General features: G+C 40.5%; 1 protein-coding gene across 5 annotated transcripts in view; it reads left to right on the top strand.

Moving 5' to 3' along the window:
* Positions 1–21,532, top strand: part of JAKMIP2 (janus kinase and microtubule interacting protein 2) — a 38,926-nt gene that overhangs the window by 1,935 nt on the left and 15,459 nt on the right. For 4 of the 5 annotated variants that reach the window (XR_004061122.1, XM_030957211.1, XM_030957210.1 and 1 more), the window contains exons 2-13: positions 7,986–8,249; positions 8,854–9,351; positions 10,551–10,760; positions 11,778–11,876; positions 12,572–12,718; positions 14,468–14,608; positions 15,509–15,565; positions 17,373–17,492; positions 18,955–19,083; positions 20,080–20,163; positions 20,466–20,528; positions 20,697–20,795. Coding sequence is in view for 4 of the 5 variants with exons in the window: in XM_030957211.1 (XP_030813071.1) it covers positions 8,121–8,249; positions 8,854–9,351; positions 10,551–10,760; positions 11,778–11,876; positions 12,572–12,718; positions 14,468–14,608; positions 15,509–15,565; positions 17,373–17,492; positions 18,955–19,083; positions 20,080–20,163; positions 20,466–20,528; positions 20,697–20,795 (1,776 nt within the window). In the remaining variant the exon portion in view is untranslated. Of the gene's footprint in view, positions 1–6,278; positions 6,345–7,985; positions 8,250–8,853; positions 9,352–10,550; positions 10,761–11,777; positions 11,877–12,571; positions 12,719–14,467; positions 14,609–15,508; positions 15,566–17,372; positions 17,493–18,954; positions 19,084–20,079; positions 20,164–20,465; positions 20,529–20,696; positions 20,796–21,532 lie in introns of all 5 variants that reach the window. The other variant, XM_030957212.1, reaches the window with a different exon arrangement.

The raw sequence follows: 21,532 nt of genomic DNA, 5'->3' as shown, positions 1-21,532 counted from the left end.
ACTCAAGCTGTGTGATTTGAGCCAGTTCCACCTTTGCTTCTACAGGAAGCAAAATAGCAAGGAGAAGCCTCAGGGAGGAAAGGCTGGAAAGTTTTTGCTGGGATTTCCATAGGAGTTACCCAGTGGAGGTGGCTGCCAGAAGCTGATGATGGATTGCCCCTTTGACTTTGTCTGTTTCCCAGAACTGTGGCAATTTGGTGGTCTGCTGGGATTCCCTGCTTTGTCAGCAGAACTTGTAGCAGAAAGGAATAGACTGTCAGTGACACACTGCAACCTTTCTGACTTCCTGCTCTCTGATTGACTGTTTTGGTAGTGCCTAAGAGAAATATGGCTCTCACCTTGGAGATGATTTTGAGCCAGATATTTCCAGTGTCCTCTCCAAGCCTAAGTTCAAGCTCTGTGATACTGCTAATGCATTGACTCTGCCTCCCTTCTGAGAACCTTGCCACTGTCGCCTTTCAGTGGCTTTTGATAATCCTTCCGCTTTCAGAGGCCATTCCCAGCTAAAAAATCTTTGGTATAAGAACTTTGGTATCCTGCACATTAAGAATTGAACATAAGGTGGGGCTTATGTATGTATGGTTATGTATGGTTGTATATGGTTGTATTTTAAGGAGGTGATTGGCTGTTTTAATTGGTAAATATATGCTGGGTTCTGGTAGACTTTTTACTTTCAAGACTTCAATGTAGCTGGAAAGATGCTGCATAAGTTCTCTGTCATTACAAAGCATAAGAGACCTCAGGGTATTCAAGTCAGGAAAATGCTGTGAACTGTAATGTAGAATGATGCCCAGAATAATTTTCAATGTTGATCTCTAATAATTCATTTAATAGTTGATATTGTGGTTTAGAAAGTTACAAAAGTATAGTCGTCCAACTATAACAAAGGTGTGGGGATGAATTCCACTGCTGTAAGGCTGGTATAACTCAGATGTAGCTTGAGCAGTTGAAATCCAAGTAGTTTGTTAATTATAACCTCTGGGGTTTTCCTCTCTTCTTTTTAACCAAACTGTGAGAGCCTGAAGATGCTTTCCCTACTCAGTCATGGTAATTTTTAATAGTGGTAGATATTTTGCTTTCTCTTGGCTTTGTGAAGTTGTGAGGCAGCAAAATAACCCTTGCCAGATGCCCGAATTTTGAATCACTTTCCAGTGATGTTGTATCTTCCAGATACATCCATCAGATTTCTCTTCAATCTTTGTGCATGGCAGTGCAATATTTGTACTACAAGACTGCAAGCCAAATATTCTTGTTTTAAAAACCAAATTTTAAAAATATTTATGTTAATATTATTTACTTGAATTTGTAATTACATGTTTGCATTATGTGTTTTGAAATCAATAGCCTCCAAGCAGGTAACATCTTCAAAGCTCCTCTATGAATCTATATCTCTTCAAGGTCGGGTCTTTATCAGATTATAGCAAATTTATCTTTCCATCTTCAGAGATGGATTCCCTGCTACCTTCTCTTTATAGGTCTGTGCAAAGCATCTGTACAGTTCTCTGTCATCAGCTCTCGAAATCCAGAATCTATGAGGGTAGAAAAATGTAATTTTGGTAGTACTTCTAGTTTCTGTATCTTTAAAGTCTGTTTGAATTTCTCCTTTAAAATATGAAGACTAGAAATCTTTGCTCCAGGAGGTAGGGCTCTAAATAGAAAATTCAATGGCATGCTAGAAGAACCATGAGAAAGCTCTGTGGTGTGGCCCCACTGAACACTGTCAGGTCAAATGAGTGTAAACACAGCTTCTTTGGAAATGACACAGCAGTGTGGATCATAGTCTGCAGTTTGGTCTCTGAAACATCCAATGAACTGGAAAGGAAAAATAAAACATGGAGTATTTTCAGGAACATGGGCTTTCCGTTCTTCTCGCTAGAAGTGGTGATGCTGTATGGTTTGCTTGCCATGCATTTGGATCACTGTGGTTTGTTGAGAAACCGTCACTCATCCTGTAAACTTTAGGATCTGCGCTTTCTCTAGAAGATCATAGTTGGACATCACATTTTCCTATGTTGAACAGTGTGCATCAGGCATGGTCACAAGAGAAGCAAAGTGAACTGATGTGTGTGACCATCGACACAGTGGCATTTCACAAGAGGCACATAAGTGCAGCACACACTTTAGTATGCAGCTGTGCAGTGAAACCTTCTTAGTTAACAGTTTAACAAATACCAACAAATAAGGAATGTAAGTGAAGATTAGATAGACTACAGTTCTTTTTCTAACTTTGGATTAAATGTACTCTAATAAATAATAAAGCAGACTGATTGCTTGAGAAAATTGACTTGACTCAGTGCTTGAGAAAATTGTTAGGGTAGAAGAGCTAGTCTGGTATGGCAGATCTTCTTTTATGTTAAAACTGATAATGCAAAGTATAACAGCATCTCAGATTATTTTATAAAAAATAATGAATTATTTGAATTAATTGAGAGCAACTGATGCTAAAATGCATGTTGGCTCACATTTTTATTTTGTGCATTTCTTCCATCTCCATCCAGCAGGTAATATCTTCATCCCATACTCCATTTCTCAAGCTATTAGTTTATTTTTTGAAATTGCGTATTACAATACTCCTTAAAGTGCTTAAGGGAAAGACCTGTTAAACCTTACATTGCATGGATTGTAAACAAAGGGCCTAAATAACATGGAAATTAAAACTGAAAAGAAGAAAAAACAGTTGTTGAAAATCGCATTGAGGTACCAGGTGGTTTAGGGTAACAGTAATGAGTGAGCGTGTAAAGTTGTGAGAAATGGTGGAGTCGGAGCTTCTGGATTTTTTTTCCCCTGTATGTGCACTGGTTTGCTAATATTCACTAAGCTGATTTTTTTAATGTGTGCAGAAATACTTTTAATTTTTCATTTCTATAATGTAAACAAAATACTAAGAACTCTAAATGTTACACGTGATAGAAATTAATTAGAATCAATACTGTACTGTTTGGCATGTATTTGTGGTAGGCTTGGTGTACAAAAATTATGAAAAGACTTATAATGATGTTAATACATAACATACACTTAGATTTTCATGAACACGAATGTGATTTTTGTTTTATATTCTGTGATTTGTAGGTAAGTCCTTGGGGTTTTTTTCCCTGTATTTATTTGTACTTAATGTTTAGGGTTCTGTAAGATGCTCTATTCCATCTCTGTGCATTGATGAGGAACAAAATGAGATGCAGTCACTTTTTTGAGAATCTGCCTTATTTAATATAGCTCTTAATAATATCTCCTTTTCATGTCCCCTCTCTGACAGGAAATTGTGCTCAGTTACAATAAGTCTTAGGCAAACAAAGAGTATGTGGGGACTGTTCCACTGGAAAAAGATTGGGTTATTTACATCTGAAAGAATAATTTTGCTGGTTACTGTTTGGTAGCTTATAACTTAAGGAAAGACTCCGTAATTAATTAGGAAGTGCTTTCAGGAATAAACCTGTAAGTTTTGTGTGTGTCCAATACCTGTTTCAGAGGCACACTGGAGAGCTGACAAACATCTGTGCCTTTGCTGTGGTTGGATCACTACCCCAGCCATGTCCAGCAAGGCTGCTTGCAGATCCCTTCTGCATTATGTCATGGATTTTTGTGGGTTGCAGCGTGACCTACGTGTTGCTGTTTCCTTGGAATATGTGGTGGATATCTGTGACCAGCATGGTAGCCTATGTTAGGTGAACTCAATGAGGATTTAAGCATTGTCCTTGGAAATTTATTCGAAATTATATACAATAGCTTAATGCCTATTCAAATCTCTCTGAAATTACCATAGAATATTTTTCTGGTTTCAGCCTTAATGAAAAACTGCACGTTCTCCTGAATGCCTTATAATTGAAATGTCTTAATTTTTTTTGTGCTTTGTCACATCATGCATCTCAGCTGGATCTAGTGACCAGCATCTTAGCTGGATCTAGTGGGTGGTGTTTCATGCTTACACCTTTTCCAGCTGAGAAATCAGTTCATCACCTACTTACATGGGAGGAGAGTGCTGCTGCCCTGGTCATCATAATACAAATGGAAGCTGGTGTTTTCATTTATAAAGCAGCAGAGTTCAGCTAAATATCATCCTGTAAATTTTCAGGGGTACTTTTTGAATAGTAAAGTGTAAGGATAAATTCTACATTTAACATGAGTTTCACTTTATTCTAGTTGTTTATTCGTCAAGTTCTGTTCTTCCCATTATGAGCAGAGCTACCTAAGTCAGCATGTATGGTTCTACATGGTATGTTTTAATTTGGATTGTTTTGTTGGGAAACAGGCAAAGCATGATGGATACTTTTTTCTCAGCTGAGCTGTGACACTGGTGGAAAAGATTTCTGTTGTTTCAGACCATTCTTAAAGAGGTCACAGCCTGTAGGGATGACAGAGGAACATATCTTTCCTCATATGATAGAAGGGTAAGATTCACAACAATTTGCAAATGAGAAAAAACTATTGCTTGTAATGTTTTTATTTTTAGAGATATTTTGAGTCTAAAAGATGTATAGAAATGACTAATTAAAAGATGTGTTTACATTTCTGCTAGGAAGTTAATGTGAAGAGATAAACTGCTAGTTTTGTTTTTGCTGAACTTCCCTGGTAATCCATACTCTTTTCACAGAAAATGGAAGAAAAAGGCAAGAGGGATACAGGATGTGAAATTAGAGCAAGGTGTACATGGGGTTCTTTAGGGCATTGATAGCAACAGAGTGGGAGAAGAAAATACATTTTTTAAGCTATATTGAACTGCAAGTTGATAAGAAACTGCAAGAAGGTAGTAATCTAGTTGGAAGTAAGGTATTCAAAAAAAGAAAACAGTTCATTGTAGAGATCATTGTATTGTTAAAAGTGAATGTGGGAGGCCAGAGTACAGATTTTTTAAAAAATCTGTTCTGAAACCAATGTCTGCATTTATCGGCTGTATCAAGACCTGAGGTAAAAATGACAAAAACTTCCAAAGTTAACCTTATTCCTTTAAGTATAGAAATTACTTAAATATCTGACAGTTTTTAGTAGTGAATATAAGATACCTTCCTCTGGTATCTGTAAGACAAGAGGTGATCATTCATATAGCCTTAGAAGGAAAAGGAAGGGATTTCAGGAGAAGGATCTGGGGCATGGGCTTTCCCTCTCTGTTGTTTTCTTGTTTATATGCATTTCAATTAAATAAAACAAGGTTTTTTTGGGTTGTTAAAATCGAATCAAGGAGAGGCTGATACAATGAACTCCATGGATTGCAGTGTTTCTCTTCTAGGTGATGCATGTTGTCTGTTGGTTGAATGTGATCCACTTGCATAAAATAATGCGCAAAGTACAAAACCACTAACATGTTTTGTTAGGCCCCCATCTTGCAGTGAGTGGAGCAGGTTGTTAGAGCTTGTCCTTTTTCTGACAATCCTGCCATTCTTAAGTAGACCCTCCAGTCAGTATGCATTTGCATCTTGTGCCGAAAAGTACTGATTCTGAAAAATGTCCCCTTGCTTTTAGGATAGGGCAGGATTTTCTTTATCACTGTTACTGTTCTCTGTGTGCATTGTGTTATGCCAACTTCTAGGAAAATAACTGTGTGAGAAAGAGGTTACGGATGGTATTTTAGCCACAAAATACTAGAATATTGTTTTAACAAATCTGCTTAGCTTTGCTGTGGGTAACAATAATGCTTCTGTACCCTTTTTACTGTTTCCATGGAGTCATCAGCTTGGATAAGGCTTTTTTGGTTCATGTTTTAGAGCAAGGGCCAATGGTAATTTTAGCATGAGCAGCCTAGCAGCACCAGATTCATCCCGTATTCCTTGTGTAGAGCCTCATATCCAAGGGATATTGTGAGCTTAGTTCAGAAGGTATTTTAATATTCCTGAAAATTATTATGGTATTGATTAGAAATCTAACTACAATACAGTGATTTTTGTGCAGTTAAAATTAGAGGGTGGTTAGGATTTGTCCTGAAGAGCTCTTTGTCAAGTCTGAGCTGAGTTTTTGTGTTGATGTTGACATGCTGAATTGTGATAAAATACTAAAATAATGTAACTCATGCTTTTAATCACAGTTTTCATTAATTATGTATTTTGTTATGTGTTGTAACACACACAGAATGGTATGTAATAATTAGAAGTTTAATTTTATGCTGAAAAAATGCAAAACATAGATGAAACCTGGTAAATAAAATCCAAAGCAAAGACTTAATTTAGGAATCATTCAAATCCCACTAGGCAAATGAGACAGATTTTGGAGGCACGGGGAGTTGTGTATTCCCGTTGTTGCAGTAATTGCAGTAATGGGATTTAGCTGATGTTGAAATACTATTTCCTTAGAGTGTTGCCTAAGGCCGGATCAATCAACAAGCATGAATCCAGTCTGGCTACTGGAATTTGCAGCAGGTAAGCATTTTAACTGCTCCTCTAGTTCCAAGGGATTTTCACCATTTTGCGGGAATAGAAAGTGCTTCTCTCAGAATTGTTGCAGATTGTTGGCAGAGATGGTGAAGCTCAGAAAGGTCATGAGAATTTGCCAAGGATGAAAAAGCTTCTCATAATACTCTCATCATGTTTGCCACATTCTGAAGTTCTGGTTCTAGAGTGAGGATTGGGATCTAGAACCAGGGTGCTTGGATCAGCAGTGGTGATTTGGAGCATCCCCTCATGTTAGAGTTACCTAACCTGAATCACAGCTCTCTTTTTCTGATGGAGAGTTGGGTCAGTGGGTTTCCAAATTAGCATGTTAATTGTTGTCTTGGCAAGAGCTGAAATGCTGGCTCTGGGCTCAGAGAAAAACAAGTTTAGATCGTAGTTTTTGCTTGTTCACATAGGTAAATTCTCTTCACAGTGGAGCCACTCTTTGAGCAGAACCAAGTGTCTGAGAGCAAGATGTTGGGAGGAGCACATGTATGAGTTAGGCTTCTATCTGCTCTTGCCCTCAGAAAGCAGAAAATTATAACTGATATGTGCAAGTTTTTGTTGAGTTAAACAGTCTTTCATATTTGGAGGTCTCTTCTGTTTTAACGTGGGAGATGATAATTCTATTTATGTTTTGTACCCAAAGCAAATAAAATATAAAAAACTAATGTGTAACCTGACAATAATGGAGGAAAGCTTGCCTGGAATCTAGCACTGGAGCACTAATTATTATTGCTGGGAAATTTCATCACTACCATTACTACACTGTGCTCTGTCCCGTTCTTTGCAGTCTTAATGTTTCAGCGCTTTGCCTATCTCCAAACTGATATACCACATCTCCAGACATTATTTCAGCTAGGGGCCACAAATGGGAATAATAATGCTATAAAATTAAAATGAATGCAGGGATAATGATGATGTTTGTCCAGAATTTTATTTTTTACTGTTCATAACCAGATGTTAAAACCTCAATTGCTAGACTACAGTGTGATATTGTCATTTTTTGCCTCGTTTGAAAATTAGGATCTTAATCCTCCAAAAGGCGTAGGCATTAATTTCTCACTCCATGGGGACAATTTCTAGTGTAAACAGGCCCTTGCATGTTATTAGTTTTCTGCTTCCACAGAGACCTGGAATGCTGCTTGAGGACTTCACTTGCCTATTCCTCTTGTGACAGATGGTAGCAGTGTTGTGGAGGGTCTTTGAGTTTGGCACAGGATCTTGAAGAGGATCGGGGGTTGGGAAGGGGAAGAGAATGATATTGTTGGTAGATTCTCGAGATTAAAGCATCTGGTTTCTGGTTACCTCAGACTGCAAGGATTGGAGTAAATAACCTGTCCCTTCCAGTCTCGTACTCTCAGTGGCACTAATCTTTATGGTAAATGAGCACCTGTCTTCAATGCATGGCACCCCTTTCTGAGAACAGAAAAGGGCAAGCATGGAATTCCCAAAAGTGTGGCAGACTGGTGTTCAGAAGCATGATTGTGCTGGGATCTGCCTTGTAGGTTTTCAGGCAAAGATTGCAGTGTTTTGGAGATGGGAGCGTTCTGTTGTGTTCTGTAAGCATGTGAGCTGTCCAGATGCAGCATCCGCTGACAGATAATAGTATGTCTTATTTCTTAACAGGGCTTCCAAAGCAGCTGAGTCAAGGACCTTAAGGAATGTCACGCAGTAGTTGCTGACCTAACTGACACTGAAAGGAACAGAAGAAGATGGCAATCCATATTTGAAATAAACGTGTGGACTCTCTGATAAAAAACCATGTCAAAAAAAAGACGGAGCAAGGGCGAAAAGCCTGAGGCACTGGTTGTTGCCCTACAGGCTGCCAATGAGGACCTCAGGACTAAGCTAACAGACATTCAAATTGAGCTGCATCAGGAGAAATCTAAGGTGAGTGACAGTTCAGTTTTAAATAAAAGTGTCTGCTGAAGAAGGCAAACACGTGGAAAAAATAGTAGCACAGAATTCAACAGAGGCCACACAACTCTTTCCTAAAAAAAGTGGTCTGATTCTTTCCCAGCTTAAAACATTTACTATGGATGTCCTATAACTTCCCTGGAAAAGACTCCATTTTACTGAGCTACAAGTTGGAGAAACCTCTGGCCCTCAAATGGAGCAGTATGTGAAAGTTGTAGGAACTTTGCTTTTTCTGAGCCCTCCAATTTTCTGGTGAATTTGACTTCTGGGTTAAAAAGCTTTTACACAAATGCGCACATATATATGGAGTCTTATTTCTGAAGGAAATATTAAAAGTACATGTAGCATCATTATGTGAGGAAGGACACCTGGAGAAGAGAGAGGTTTTTGTTTGAGTAAAGGCAATATAATCTATGTGAATACCTCAGGAGCTGGCCTATATTTTGTTTTAGGAGTATGGAGGATTGTCTAGGGTCTCAGTGGGGTTTTTTCTCAATTTGACATGGATATGTCTGGGTGGGCTTGTTTCGATAATGTTACGTTGGCAACAGATGACTTTCATTTTATTTTAATGTAGGTTGCTAAGCTCGAAAGAGAAAAGACTCAAGAAACGAAGCGTATCCGTGAAGTGGAGCAACGCAAGCAGACGGTGCAGATCACAGAGCTAAAAGCCAAACTCCATGAAGAGAAAATGAAGGAGCTGCAGGCTGTGAGGGAGAACCTCATCAAACAGCACGAGCAGGAGATGACGAGAATGGTGAAAGTCCGTGACAGTGAAATCCAGCGCCTGAAGTCGGCACTGTGCGCACTGCGGGATGGGAGCAGTGATAAAGTACGGACTGCGCTGACTATTGAGGCTCGTGAAGAGGCCAGGAAACAGTTTGACTCTGAGCGCCTTAAGCTTCTGCAGGAAATTACTGAACTGAAGTCTGCCAAAAAGCAGGTAGATGAGGCCCTTAACAATATGATCCAGGCTGACAAGATCAAGGCAGGCGATCTTCGGAGTGAGCATCAGTCCCACCAAGAGGCCATTTCCAAGATCAAATGGGAGAGTGAAAGGGATATTCGACGTCTGGTCAGTAATCAGAACAGTTCATGTGTTCTCTTAGGCTGCACTGAGTTTGCATTTTTTGTCTCTTAGCTCTTTCTGTGTAACAGATCTCTTGCAATGCAACTCACTTTGAAGAAGTTTTACAGATTTCGCACTGTCATTTGTCAGGAATAAATAGATCACAGTGAGTCAGCTATAACACTGTTATGGCAGTTAACATCTTAAATTAGGAGAGTGATTGGTCTAATCCATGAGGATCTGGATCTCTGATTTGTTAATACATGCAAGGTGCAAAGGGTTAGATAAAGAGCATTTACATCTGCACTTGCAGGTTTTTGGTTTCTCCAGCCTGTATTATAGTATCCTAAACACAATAAAACATGCCAGGAGAGGAGAGATCTTTTGGGTTGGCCTTGGTGTAGCCTTCAGTAATTTCTGTGGAAAATGAACAAAAGGAAGCTCACACCAGCAAAGGTGCATTGTTTCCCTGTGTCTTGGTTTAGGAACTTCCCAATTTGTGCTCCCACTTAGACTTTCCAAACCATACTGACACTTCCTCACTCCCCATTCTCTGCAGTGGGCTAAAGAGGAGAATTGGAGGCACAAAAGGTAAAGATGAGATCATGAATTGAAATAAGACCACTTGACTGGAAACAGCAATGAAATATGTACATGAGGGAGGAGAGTGACTTAGGTGCAAAATGCTCACTGTGGAGCCTGTGACCTGACCACAGCCATGCTACCCTCATCCAGAAGGGAGTCCTTCCCCCATCCCTAGAAAATGACATGAGATGATATAGAATAACCTCTGGCTATTGCAAAAATTAACCTTGTCCTGGCCAGAACCGGGACACACTGTCATGTGGAGAGCTGGACCTGCTTGTAATGGTAGAAAGTTGAGCTTGAAAATTGGATCTCAAGAATTTACAATTTAAGTAAAATAAATGGGAATTTAAACTGTCAAGAATGATACCACCCCCCACCCCCCAAATTCACAGTCTGCATCCTAGAGGTGTATTCTTGTGTTGCCAAAATGCTCATTGAATGTGCTCGTGTGCCAAATTATGGATATGGCTCAGACTGTGTTGTTTTACAGGCCTGGTGCAGTATGGTAGAGCAGATTTGAGGGGTGATCACTGCTCTTAAGTAAATCACACAATACAAATTGGAGAAATGCTGTTGCCTTCACATGGTAATATTGTTCTGGTGTTTCTTTCATTCAGATGGATGAGATCAAGGCTAAAGACAGGATCATATTTTCATTGGAGAAAGAGCTGGAGACACAGACAGGCTATGTGCAGAAGCTGCAGCTGCAAAAGGAAGCTCTGGATGAACAGCTCTTTTTGGTGAAGGAGGCAGAGTGTAACATGAGCAGTCCCAAGAGAGAGATCCCAGGAAGGGCTGGAGATGGTTCGGAGCACTGCAGCAGCCCTGTATGCAGGTTTTACTGGTCTCTGCAAAACAGTAGCGTGGATATGTGTTTCTTTCTGACATACCTTCTCAAGTCCTAGGAAAACATTCTCAGACATTGACTACAGACAAGTTAATGTCCGTAGAGTCTTTGGACAAAATTTTGTACTGCTGGTTTTCATCAGTTGTTCTAGTCACAAATATAACACATCCTAAATAATCAGTGCCCTTTTGAAAGAATCATTGATGAACCTAACTACCTAGAACATGCATCCTCAAAACCAGATAGAATTACAAGGATGAGCAGGGAGGGGCAAGGAAAATGCTGGGTGTGTAGAATCTGTGAGACCCTTAGGACATCCTCCTCTTTGTCTGTTTCCCACAGACAGCCCTTGGGTGTCATTCACAAAGCACACAAGTCACCCGTTGTATGACTAAACAGAAGGTGTTTACACAACCAATGCATATTTAAAAGTATATTTTCATATATACAAATGAGAAATAAGAAAGTAAATGTAATTGATACAGAAAGGGTTGTCCTAGCTTTTTCACCTGAGGTAGTGGCTCAGCTAATAGAAGCAATCTATAGGAAAAGGGAAGAAAAATTAGAATCTTTTAGCTTTTTCATCTCTGTCATAAAAATCTATCATCTGTTTGGTTGTTTTCTGTTAATTTTTTTAATGGCTTAAAATTTTCAATTAAAGTATCCCCAAACCAGATGCTTTCTCCTAAATATATATATATCTATCTATATCTATATCTATATCTATATCTATATCTATATCTATATCTATATCTATATCTATATCTATATCTATATCTATATCTAATCTATATCTATATCTATATCTATATCTATATCTATATCTATATCTATATCTATACCTATATCTATTTGCCAACGTATTCAGTAGTGTGAAAGTCCCTAAAGATAATTTGTTGATGATGACAGCTTAGGTTGACTGTTTTTAAGGATTCTTTTCCCAAGCATGTATTTTGAAGAGAATCAGTAACTGTGTGACATTGTTGCCCATGCATAGGACTTGCGCAGAAACCAGAAGAGGATAGCAGAGCTGAATGCCACCATACGGAAGCTGGAAGACCGGAACACGTTGCTTGTTGATGAACGAAATGAACTGGTATGTGAGCGTTTGCACTGGCAGACAGAGGAGGTTGAGAGCCATGGGGAAAGGCAAAGAGGGGGAGGATCGAAGGATAAAGCTGGTGATGAACATGCCTTGTCCGTACATCATGCCCGTCACTCAGGAGGCTGAGGAGGACTTTTTATCCTAGAATAAAACAGTAATTTAACAATGAAATGTAATTGAAATTACGTGAGTTCAAAATCACAGCAGAGGTTGAGGCAGCAAGGCTTGTAGGATTCTGTGTGAATGCTTCTGTTCCCTCCTTTGAGCGCACAACATGTGCTTGGTGACTTACCTTGTACACGATGAGACTTACCTTGTAAATGAAATAATGTCTGTTAGGTCTGTAGTCCAATATTTGACCAGGTTGAAAATAGTGAAGTACTGAGTCTAGGAAGAATCGGCAACTTTGAGTTGATCCCTTTATCTGATTGTCTACTCTGTGGTGAGATCTGTGTGTTGAATCAGGACCCTGGCTATTTAACCTGTTTATATTCCTACTTCTCTGCTTAAGGATGAGGCTGATAAATTGAACTCTTGATGGGTTTTTTTATTCCTGAGCTAGAAATCTTAATGCACTCCTTTCATATCAGTTTAGCCAGCTTCAATGTTCTTTATGTCATAATTGCAAATTACAAGTATATTCATGTGTCTCTCATGACAATTATTAATTGCTCTTATCAATCCAGTTGAAGCGTGTCCGAGAAGCTGAGAAACAATGTAAACCTCTTCTGGAAAAGAACAAGTGCCTCACAAAGAGAAATGATGAACTTATGCAGTCTTTGCAGCGCATGGAAGATAAACTCAAAGCAGTCACTAAAGAAAATATAGAAATGGTTGGTACTGAAGAGCAAAATTAATATTACTGGGGGATCTGTGTGTTGGTGGCCACATCTGTATAATGCATGATGTATATGAATAGAGAATATGCATTATATATAATGTGTAATACTATTGCTAAGATGGAACCATGTTTTGGTCTGTCTTATTACAGATTTACATACCATAACATTGTGTATTATGCATACATGGGCAATATATTTACATGAATGTATAATCAAAGTTAATTATATTTTCAAAGTTAGAATATTGAGTGTCAATCATTTAAAAAAAACAAAAAAGGAAAATGTTATGTCATTGAAGCATGTCCTACTGTGCTATTTTTTATCTGGAACTCAAAAAAGAAGCTGTTAAGAGTGATGTTTTCAGCCAGAATGATGTTCTTGCATCATGTGCACATTCCTTTTAGAGCTGATGATGTCAAAGTAAACTTAAGGTATGGCACTAAACACATAGAATCTTTCCATAAAACATATGCGTTATAGGTGGATATGGGAAAGGAAGAATGGTGGTGTTTAAATTTAGTTAGGGCTATACATTTCCCATGTCAGGGCCATATGAAGTGAGGTCAAAACAGTTATGTTTGTATATCCTTCAGATGGGATTGCCTTGATTATCAGTCTGCTTCCAGGCCCTGTATTCCAACACATGCACTGATGTGGCTTTGGCATTAATGAAAAAGGAGGTGGATGTTCTGGTTTGCCAGATGTAAGCTGGCAGACTGAGACAACTTCCCTTGCTAAAGGTGTTCATGGACCTTGCCCTGACCTGTAGTAGCCACTGTCCTGAGCAGGCTAAGTGCCCTGCAATGGGAGCAGCTTTCCTGCTGATTAGGCAGAGGTGATCAGATTCACTTTCCTGTCCCACAGACTTTAGTGTTACAGTTAATCCACTTAAGGACTTTGCAATTTACCCGTGCCTAGAAGACAGATATACTTATTGCAGGTGTCATGGGTCAGAATTATTCTTCCACAGCTGTGGCAGTGCAGATCACAGTCGCTTGGAGTCTCCCACAGCAAAGAGAAAGGACTCGGGAATCTGCATGCATTAGGCATCAGTGGGCAGTACCACTGGTGCATATCTGTGGACACAGTGTATATGTGCTCAGTTAGCTCCCTGACATCTGCTCTTCACACTATGGATGTCCAAATCACAAAAGCTGTCAGTGGCTAGAGCAATTCTCACAGGTTTTAGCCATCTCCTTTCCCACATATGCTCAGGAGCAGGCAGGATATTGAGCTGTGATTAAAATAGATATGTTATCACAGTTTTTGCCTGTCCTCCCGGTGTGACTGGATGCGTGTCTTTAACATGAGTAAAGCAGGTCAATTGCCTCACTGTGTACGGTCCTACATTGAATATCAGTAAGGACATGAGGTCGTGAGAGTAGATACTATCTGCCTACCCACTGGACAGGTTCAACTCTATTTGCCACACGTGGTGGCATCTTGATGTGTGGCCAAGGAAGAGCTACGGTATGTGACCTTTAAGGGCTGTAGAGGCTGTATTGTGACATGGTAGCTAAACAGCTAAAGCTTTATTGTTCTGGTTGAAGAACTCAGCCATGCTGTGTTATTTTAGTGTTAAGAAGTACTGATGGACACGAATAAAAAAATGGTGTAGCTGAATCATATTTAAAGGTCTGTATAGCTTAAATGAAAGGTGATGTTTAGTTTTTAATTGAAAGGTGGTCTTTTAATTGCTGGATCTTATTTTATCTCTTTTGTCTTTTCTTCTTACCACAGAGAGAAAAAATAACATCACATCCTCCTCTAAAGAAATTAAGATCTCTCAATGACCTGGATCAGGCTAATGAGGAACAAGAAACTGAATTTTTAAAGCTTCAGGTCTTAGAACAGCAGAACATAATTGATGAGTTAACAAGGGTATGTCCAGAGCACAAGGAAATTAGGAATGATTGCTGTGTACAGTTTACCGCTGATAGTATTTTTTCTTATAACTAGAGGTCTGAGCATGAATACCTTACCTGCTTTTAACATCTGTAGATGTTCAGCTGTAGGTGTGCATGTGTGCAGTTTACTGAATTTGTAGTGGAGCATCAGCCCCTACAACTCAAACCTTAACAGTGTGAATTGAGCTCCAGAAAGGAATGCAGACTGAGACCTGTGGAGCTTGGGAAGGTACCTACATGTTCACAAGGCAGGGCTGTGGTGAGGTGTTTTACCATTATAACTAAGTCATGCTTAAAAAGTTCCCTTAACAGGAGGCCGGCCCACAGTGCCGTATCATGTGCTGGAAAAGCTTGTACAGCTAGACAGTAGATTTCCAGTTCTTCTGTCATTTAATGCTGACAATTCCTTTGTCAGTGAACTTTGCATTACGATACTGAGGAGGAGAAGGAGAAGGATTCCAAAACAGACTGTTGTCTCTTCTGAGATATTGCTAGGAATGGTGAGATTGACACTCCCATCATTTAATGACTTTGAGACAGGGGCAGCATCTCCTCATCATGAAAGGCAGACAGGCCCTTATACAGTGCCCAAACCCATGCACCAGGCATCCCAGTGATTTTAGAGGGCAATCCATCAGCTCCTATTGTTTGACAGCTGCTCAAGGCAAATGCACAAAGGCGTTTTTCAGGTGGTTTTTAGGTGACACACATACAGATTTGAATATGAATCCTCCCTTCTACCTGGAATCAGATTCCTCTTTGAACGTATGGAGAGAGTCACTGGAACTTCTATTACTTATTTCCTCCATGTATTTGGCCATCTGTCAGCTTTAAAGAAGATAAGAGAGAGTAACTTTTTAATCTTACTTTCTAGGACAGGGAGAAACTCATTCGTCGGAGAAGGCATAAAAGGAGCTCAAAACCAATCAAGGTAAGATGAAAAATCGTTTCTTATTTAGAGTATTCAAGTAGGCTGTGTAGGAAAACACACTTTAGCAATCTGATTAAACAGAGCTTTGTGGATTATAACATCTGCTTTAGTGATCAGGTTTATAAATTCCTTAGTTACTTGGGGAGAGCTTTTAAAATCCACTTTGAAATTCTGTTAAGGGCATGCAGCTATTTTATTTTCAGCAAAATGGGGCTCCTGTCCCATCCGTTGTCCTTCCCACGCCCACTCCCCCCGCTCAGTAGTAATAATGGTCCTTCCATTTGGTATCTATAAGTATGGTCTCAGGGTCTGTTATGCTGAGAGGTATTAGCATTATCAGAGACCTTTCCATTTTTTTTTCTGCAATCTTTCACAGCACATATGGGCTAAAGCCAAATCCTTGTGCATCTCTATTCTTCAGGTGGAAATTTCTGCCTGAGATACTGTGTCATTCTCTCCTGCTCAGTTCCACATGCCTTTGACTAACCTTTGTAACACTCTGAATTAGGTTAAGTCCAAAGCTGGTATAATTTACAACAATTTTAGAGCTGAGTAGTCAGGAGTGGTTCGCATAGCTCCTTTGTCAGCTAGATGTGAAGCATGACTTTGCAGCATTCATGTCCCACCTCCAGAAAGTGGAAATATGGGTTACTTGGTTGCACTCAGTCCTCCAAGGACATCCCTTAGTGTGTCAGCCATGTTCTTTGAAAGTCACACAGCATTGTCTACACACTGGGAATTTCAGACCAGTAAATCCTAGCTGTGTCATCACATTGTTTCTATGTGGGTTGTGAAATGGTGCACAGCAGACACAGCAAGGACCAAATAGTATTTTCATCAGTAAATTTTATTTCTAAACCAGAGATTATAACATTGGAGAATATGGCAACTGTTTTCACTGGACAACACAATGAGCAAAAATTATAATTTATGCAAAAGCTAATTGACATCTTCGGTACATGTTTTTTGTGTGATTCAAACTCCAGGTTTGGAAGGTTTTAACCTGTCAGCAAAGTGAAAGATGTTGCTAAGAAGAAGTGCATCTTAATTGCTCATTGATCAGTTTGTCTTCAGAGTTATCCATAAGCCAAGTATTTAAATGCTCAAATTGGTACCATGAAACCAAGCCTTCAGGGTCAAGCATCTGTGTCTTCACATCTCACAGTTTTAATTTGATTTAATTCAGCTACGAAATTGGCAATAGGGAGGTGTCAGACATACAGCCAAACTGTGGAGCAAGAGCAATTGTTTATAATGGGTGCCAGTTACTGTAGTTCTGGAAAGATGCAATAAAAGTTCCTTACGTTAGTTTTGTATTAGCATACCTTTCACTCATATGATCCAACAGCAATATCAGCAAGAGAAGCACCTGGACATTAAAAGTATCAGCAGTGTCTGTGAGAGAAGAAGGAGGGCTGCCTATTCTACATGTGTTTCTAGCCCTTATGGTGTAACCTTTGCACACTACACTACACTTTGCACGTTGATAGATGTCTTCTGAAGAGCTTCTTGGTTTGCAAACAATTTTCCTGCCTTCCTGCAAGGGCAGAGACTTTTCCTCTGGCATGTTGCTGCTCACATTAGGTTTTCCAAACAGACTGAGACAGACCCTTAGAAAAATTAGTCAGCAAACTTATTCTCCACCAGCAGAAGACCTGATCTTCAATGGGTTTCCTTTGAGTTTGCGTGAAGATGGTAATTGCAGGGGTAGCCCACTGTTCACTTTTCACGCCTCATCTTTTAAGTAACTAGCAACTCCCCCCTCTGTTTACATGAAGGTTCAGAAATCACACTTTTCCTTCTATAGAGACATGTGGTGGATACGGTTTTTGGGTATGATGATGATTCTATGGACTCTGAAACATCCTCTGTGGCCTCATATAGAACAGACAGGACACCAGCAACCCCAGATGATGATCTGGATGAGGTAAGATCTGACTCTTTCCACAGACAAGTTACAGGTTTTCAAGAGACGGCTTTGAAAACAAGCGCTCAGACTCTCAAGAACACTTGGGTTTTTATAGTGCATACTGAGTGATAAATACTTTTTAAGTTTGACTTTAATTTTGATTACTCATATACTAAAATGCTGAGAGTTTCTTCCACAGTATAGTCTGTAGAGTCTTTGGTATGACTACCCTGCAATTTGAGGTATTTTTTTTTCCTCTCCTCTTTCAAGGAAACGTAGCTTAAAGACATATCAACGAGTTATAGCAAATGGGATGACATCATACTGGTGACCTGTCACTAGTGGGGTTTTGCAGGGCTCCATCTTAAGCACTGTGCTCTCCAATTTCATCATAAATTACTGGACACAGGACTGGAAGGGATACTGAGCAAGTTCTGCGATGATACAAAATAGGGAGGAGCTGTTGACTCCATCAAAGGCCGGGAGGCCCTGCAGAGAGACCTCGATGAATCAAGAGGACTGGGCCATCACCAACCAGATGAAGTTCAGCAAGGGAAAGTGCCAAATTCTGCACCTGGGATGGGGCAACCCTGGATCTACAGATGGACTGGAGAATGAGATGCTGGAAAGCAGTGCCTGGAAAGAGACCCAGGGGTTGACAGAAAGTTGAATATGAGTCAGCAGTGGCCTGACAGCCAGGGGGGCCACCCATATCCTGGGGACATCGGGCCCAGCATTGCCAGTCAGTCAAGGGTGGGGATTGTCCTGTTGTTCTGCTCTGCTCTGTGGTGGTCTCACCTTGACTATTGTGTGCAGTTTTGGGTGCCGCAATATAAGAAAAATGTTAAATTGCTAGAGAGTGTTCAAAGGAGAGTAACAAGGATGGTGAAGGGCTTTGGGGGGAAGCTGTATGAGAAGCAACTGAGGCCACCTGGTCTATTCAGCCTGGAGAAGAGACTAAGGGGAGACCTCATTGCAGTCTACAACTTCCTCATGAGGGGAGGAGGAGGGACAGACACTGATGTCTTCTCTGTGGTGACCAGTGACAGGGTCTGAGGGAATGGCCTGAAGTTATGTCCGAGGAGGTTTAGGTTGGATATTAGAAAAAGGTTCTTCACCCAAAGCGTGACTGGGCATTGGAATGACCCCAGGGAAGGGGTCACAGCACCAAGCTTGACAGAGTTCAAGAAGTGTTTAGACAACACTCTCAGTGACTTTTGGGGATGGTGCTTTGCAGGGCCAGGAGTTGGACTCAATGATTCTTGTAGGTCCCTTCCAACTCAGCTGATACTGTCATATAAATGCTGTATAATCTCCCCATTTTTTAATTTCAGATCACAGCCAGCTCACTATGATCCAAAACACTATTCGAATCAAGACCTGTAAAGCAACTACTGTGCTTAACAAATCACTTTTGCATTCTTTGCTTTGACAGTGCTTTGCTCTCCATGGCTTAGACATGTCCCTTCTTATTCTTCAGGGTTTAGCAGCAGAAGAGTCAGAGCTGCGGTTTCGACAGCTGACAAAGGAGTACCAGGCCCTGCAGAGAGCGTATGCACTGCTGCAGGAACAGACAGGAGGGGTCATAGATGCTGAAAGAGAAGCCAGGGTCAGTATTTGTTTGAGAGTAACAGTATTTCATTGCTGTCAGGACAAGAAACCCCTCAAAGGGACATACAATGGAATGGTGCTACATACAGCATCCATAACACTGAGAAATGTCTGTTCACTCATTTACTGAGTACATTTTGAAAGAGAGTGACTATTAAGAATGGACACAATCACTCAGTTTACAGGAAGCTGTCCTCCGCCTGAACCTGAAAACTCTGCAGTCAGGCACGCATGCCAAAGCAGACAACTCTGCAGCCTGACACAGAATCACAAGGGTTTTCTCATCATTTGTCTAGGTGTGATGGGAGTTGGGTTTTAAAGGCAAATGAAGGCCTGTGGGTTTTCACAGAGGCGCACATTGCACCAGCTTTAGGAACATCTGAATGTTTCTAACAGATAAGTGCAAATTACATTTAAATTTTAATATGATGCAGGCTACAGTAAAACTTCCAAGGCTAAAAGTGTTGTCCCTCTAATAAAATTATAGAATCATTCAGGCTGGAAGGAACCTCAGGCAGTCTCCAGCCCAAATTCTTGCTCAAAGCAGTTAGCTGTGAGATCATACCAGTTTTTTAGTATTTAGTTGAGTCAGCTCTTGAACAACCCCCTGGCAGTTAAATTTGCCTCTTCCCACTAGCTGTTGCCACTCTGATCTGCTAAGCACTTTTTTTGTAATTTAGGGATTGCCCCTTATGAGGGTCTTGGAGCAGAGCACCCCAAATACCTGAGCTTGTGTTTTGCTGCTCCAATGCAATCCATGGTGGAACAGGCTTGGGTGGGGAGTTGGTGCTGATCCACCGCTCTGTTCTCTTGTGTCATCTGTGTGCCAGTCTAAGGGGTGGCACAAAACATCACCAAGTCAGAATCTTTCTAATGGTTGCTCACTCAGTGGAACTGACAGCATGAACCTAGGCTCTGCTGGTTTAGGTTTCCTTTTAATACCAGTCACATTGCTGGTTTTGTTACTCTTTCATGTGGTGCTTGACTTCAACAGGCTCAGGAGCAACTTCAAGCTGAAGTCCAGAGGTATAAAGCCAAAATAGAAGATCTGGAGAAAACTTTGGCTCAGAAAGGGCAGGTAAGTAATTCTTGTGTGTTTTTTCCCCTATTCTCTATCTTACCCACTCTGCTTACAAAATACCAAGCACAATTTCAGTATAAACTTCCATGAGATGTAATGTTGCCAGTCAGTAAACATGCAGATCTGGCAAGTTCAGAAGCCTTGCTACACCTTGGTAAACTTAAAATGTTGTTGTTCTGTAAAAGACAGCTTGTTCCTGTAGGATGTTAAAGCCTGAATATTGTGGCTCCAATGTTCAATAAATGTGCACAGCCTTATGGAATTTGATTATTCTGTAATACTACTACTTCATTCAACAGGACTCACACTGGGTGGAAGACAAGCAGCTTTTTATTAAGAGGAACCAAGAGCTTTTAGACAAGGTACGTTCCAAAGGTTTGCATGTTCACTCTGAATGGTTATCTGGATCCTGTGAGACATCTTAAGGGTTTAGATTTTGCACAGCCTATGCTACATCAAGTACTACTCACCAAATACTTTATGGTTCTTGTAACAGTCACGCAGGTCATGATTTTAGATATTTCTGTTAGATAGAGAAAACGGAAGCAGAAAACAACCGTCTGCAACAGGAGCTGCAGGATGCGCGAGACCAGAACGAGCTGCTGGAGTTCCGCAACCTTGAGCTGGAGGTGATGGATGCGCTTCTTACAGTAGAGCTGGTAGAAAATTAAATGACTGCCCTTGCACTGGACACCGGCTTTAATCAAGGGTTTACACAGGTGTTATAGCAATAAAACAGAGTAACAAATCAGGCCTAGCATTTTTAATTGTGAGCTGAATATGCCAGCTCTAATATCCTGGAAATAGTAAGCACCATACCCAGCTGGTTCACTTTAGCCTGAGCCAGGTGCCTAGTGTGCACAGGTATGCTTAACTGATTAACATGAGTGTGCCTCTTAGCTGCCACACCTGTGGGCATGATTTTTCTAATACTTGGAGATGCCTGCCCATGTATGAGTGCTGTTCCTTCTGCGGATACTGGACACATTCCCTGTTGAGCAGCTCTTCCATGACCTGCAGTGAGTGCAAACAGTCCCTCAGGTGACACTGGACATTGGTGCAGGAGCTTTAGAAGCCTCTGCAGGACCTCAAGCTCCCTCTTCCCAGACTGCCTCTAGTTCCAGACTCTTCTTTGGAGTGTCAGCCAACCAAAATTTAACCTGCTCTCTTCCCCAGTGTAAGATGGTTTATTTTTTATTTGTTCTTTTCAGTTGCTATCCAAGGGCAAATACATTTGCCACACAGAGCCCTTCCTGGTTCTCATAACTTAATGCTGTGTCAGACTTGCCCCTTATTCGTAGAACTGTCCTACAGTTTTACCTGACAGCTGTGTTCCCATATGGCAGGGAGCTGAACTGATCAAATG

Source organism: Camarhynchus parvulus, chromosome 13 (genome assembly GCF_901933205.1).
Source record: "Camarhynchus parvulus chromosome 13, STF_HiC, whole genome shotgun sequence".
Taxonomy (NCBI): Eukaryota; Metazoa; Chordata; class Aves; order Passeriformes; family Thraupidae; genus Camarhynchus; species Camarhynchus parvulus.
Note: the sequence above shows the minus strand (reverse complement) of the source record. Positions and strands in the feature narration are given on the sequence as shown.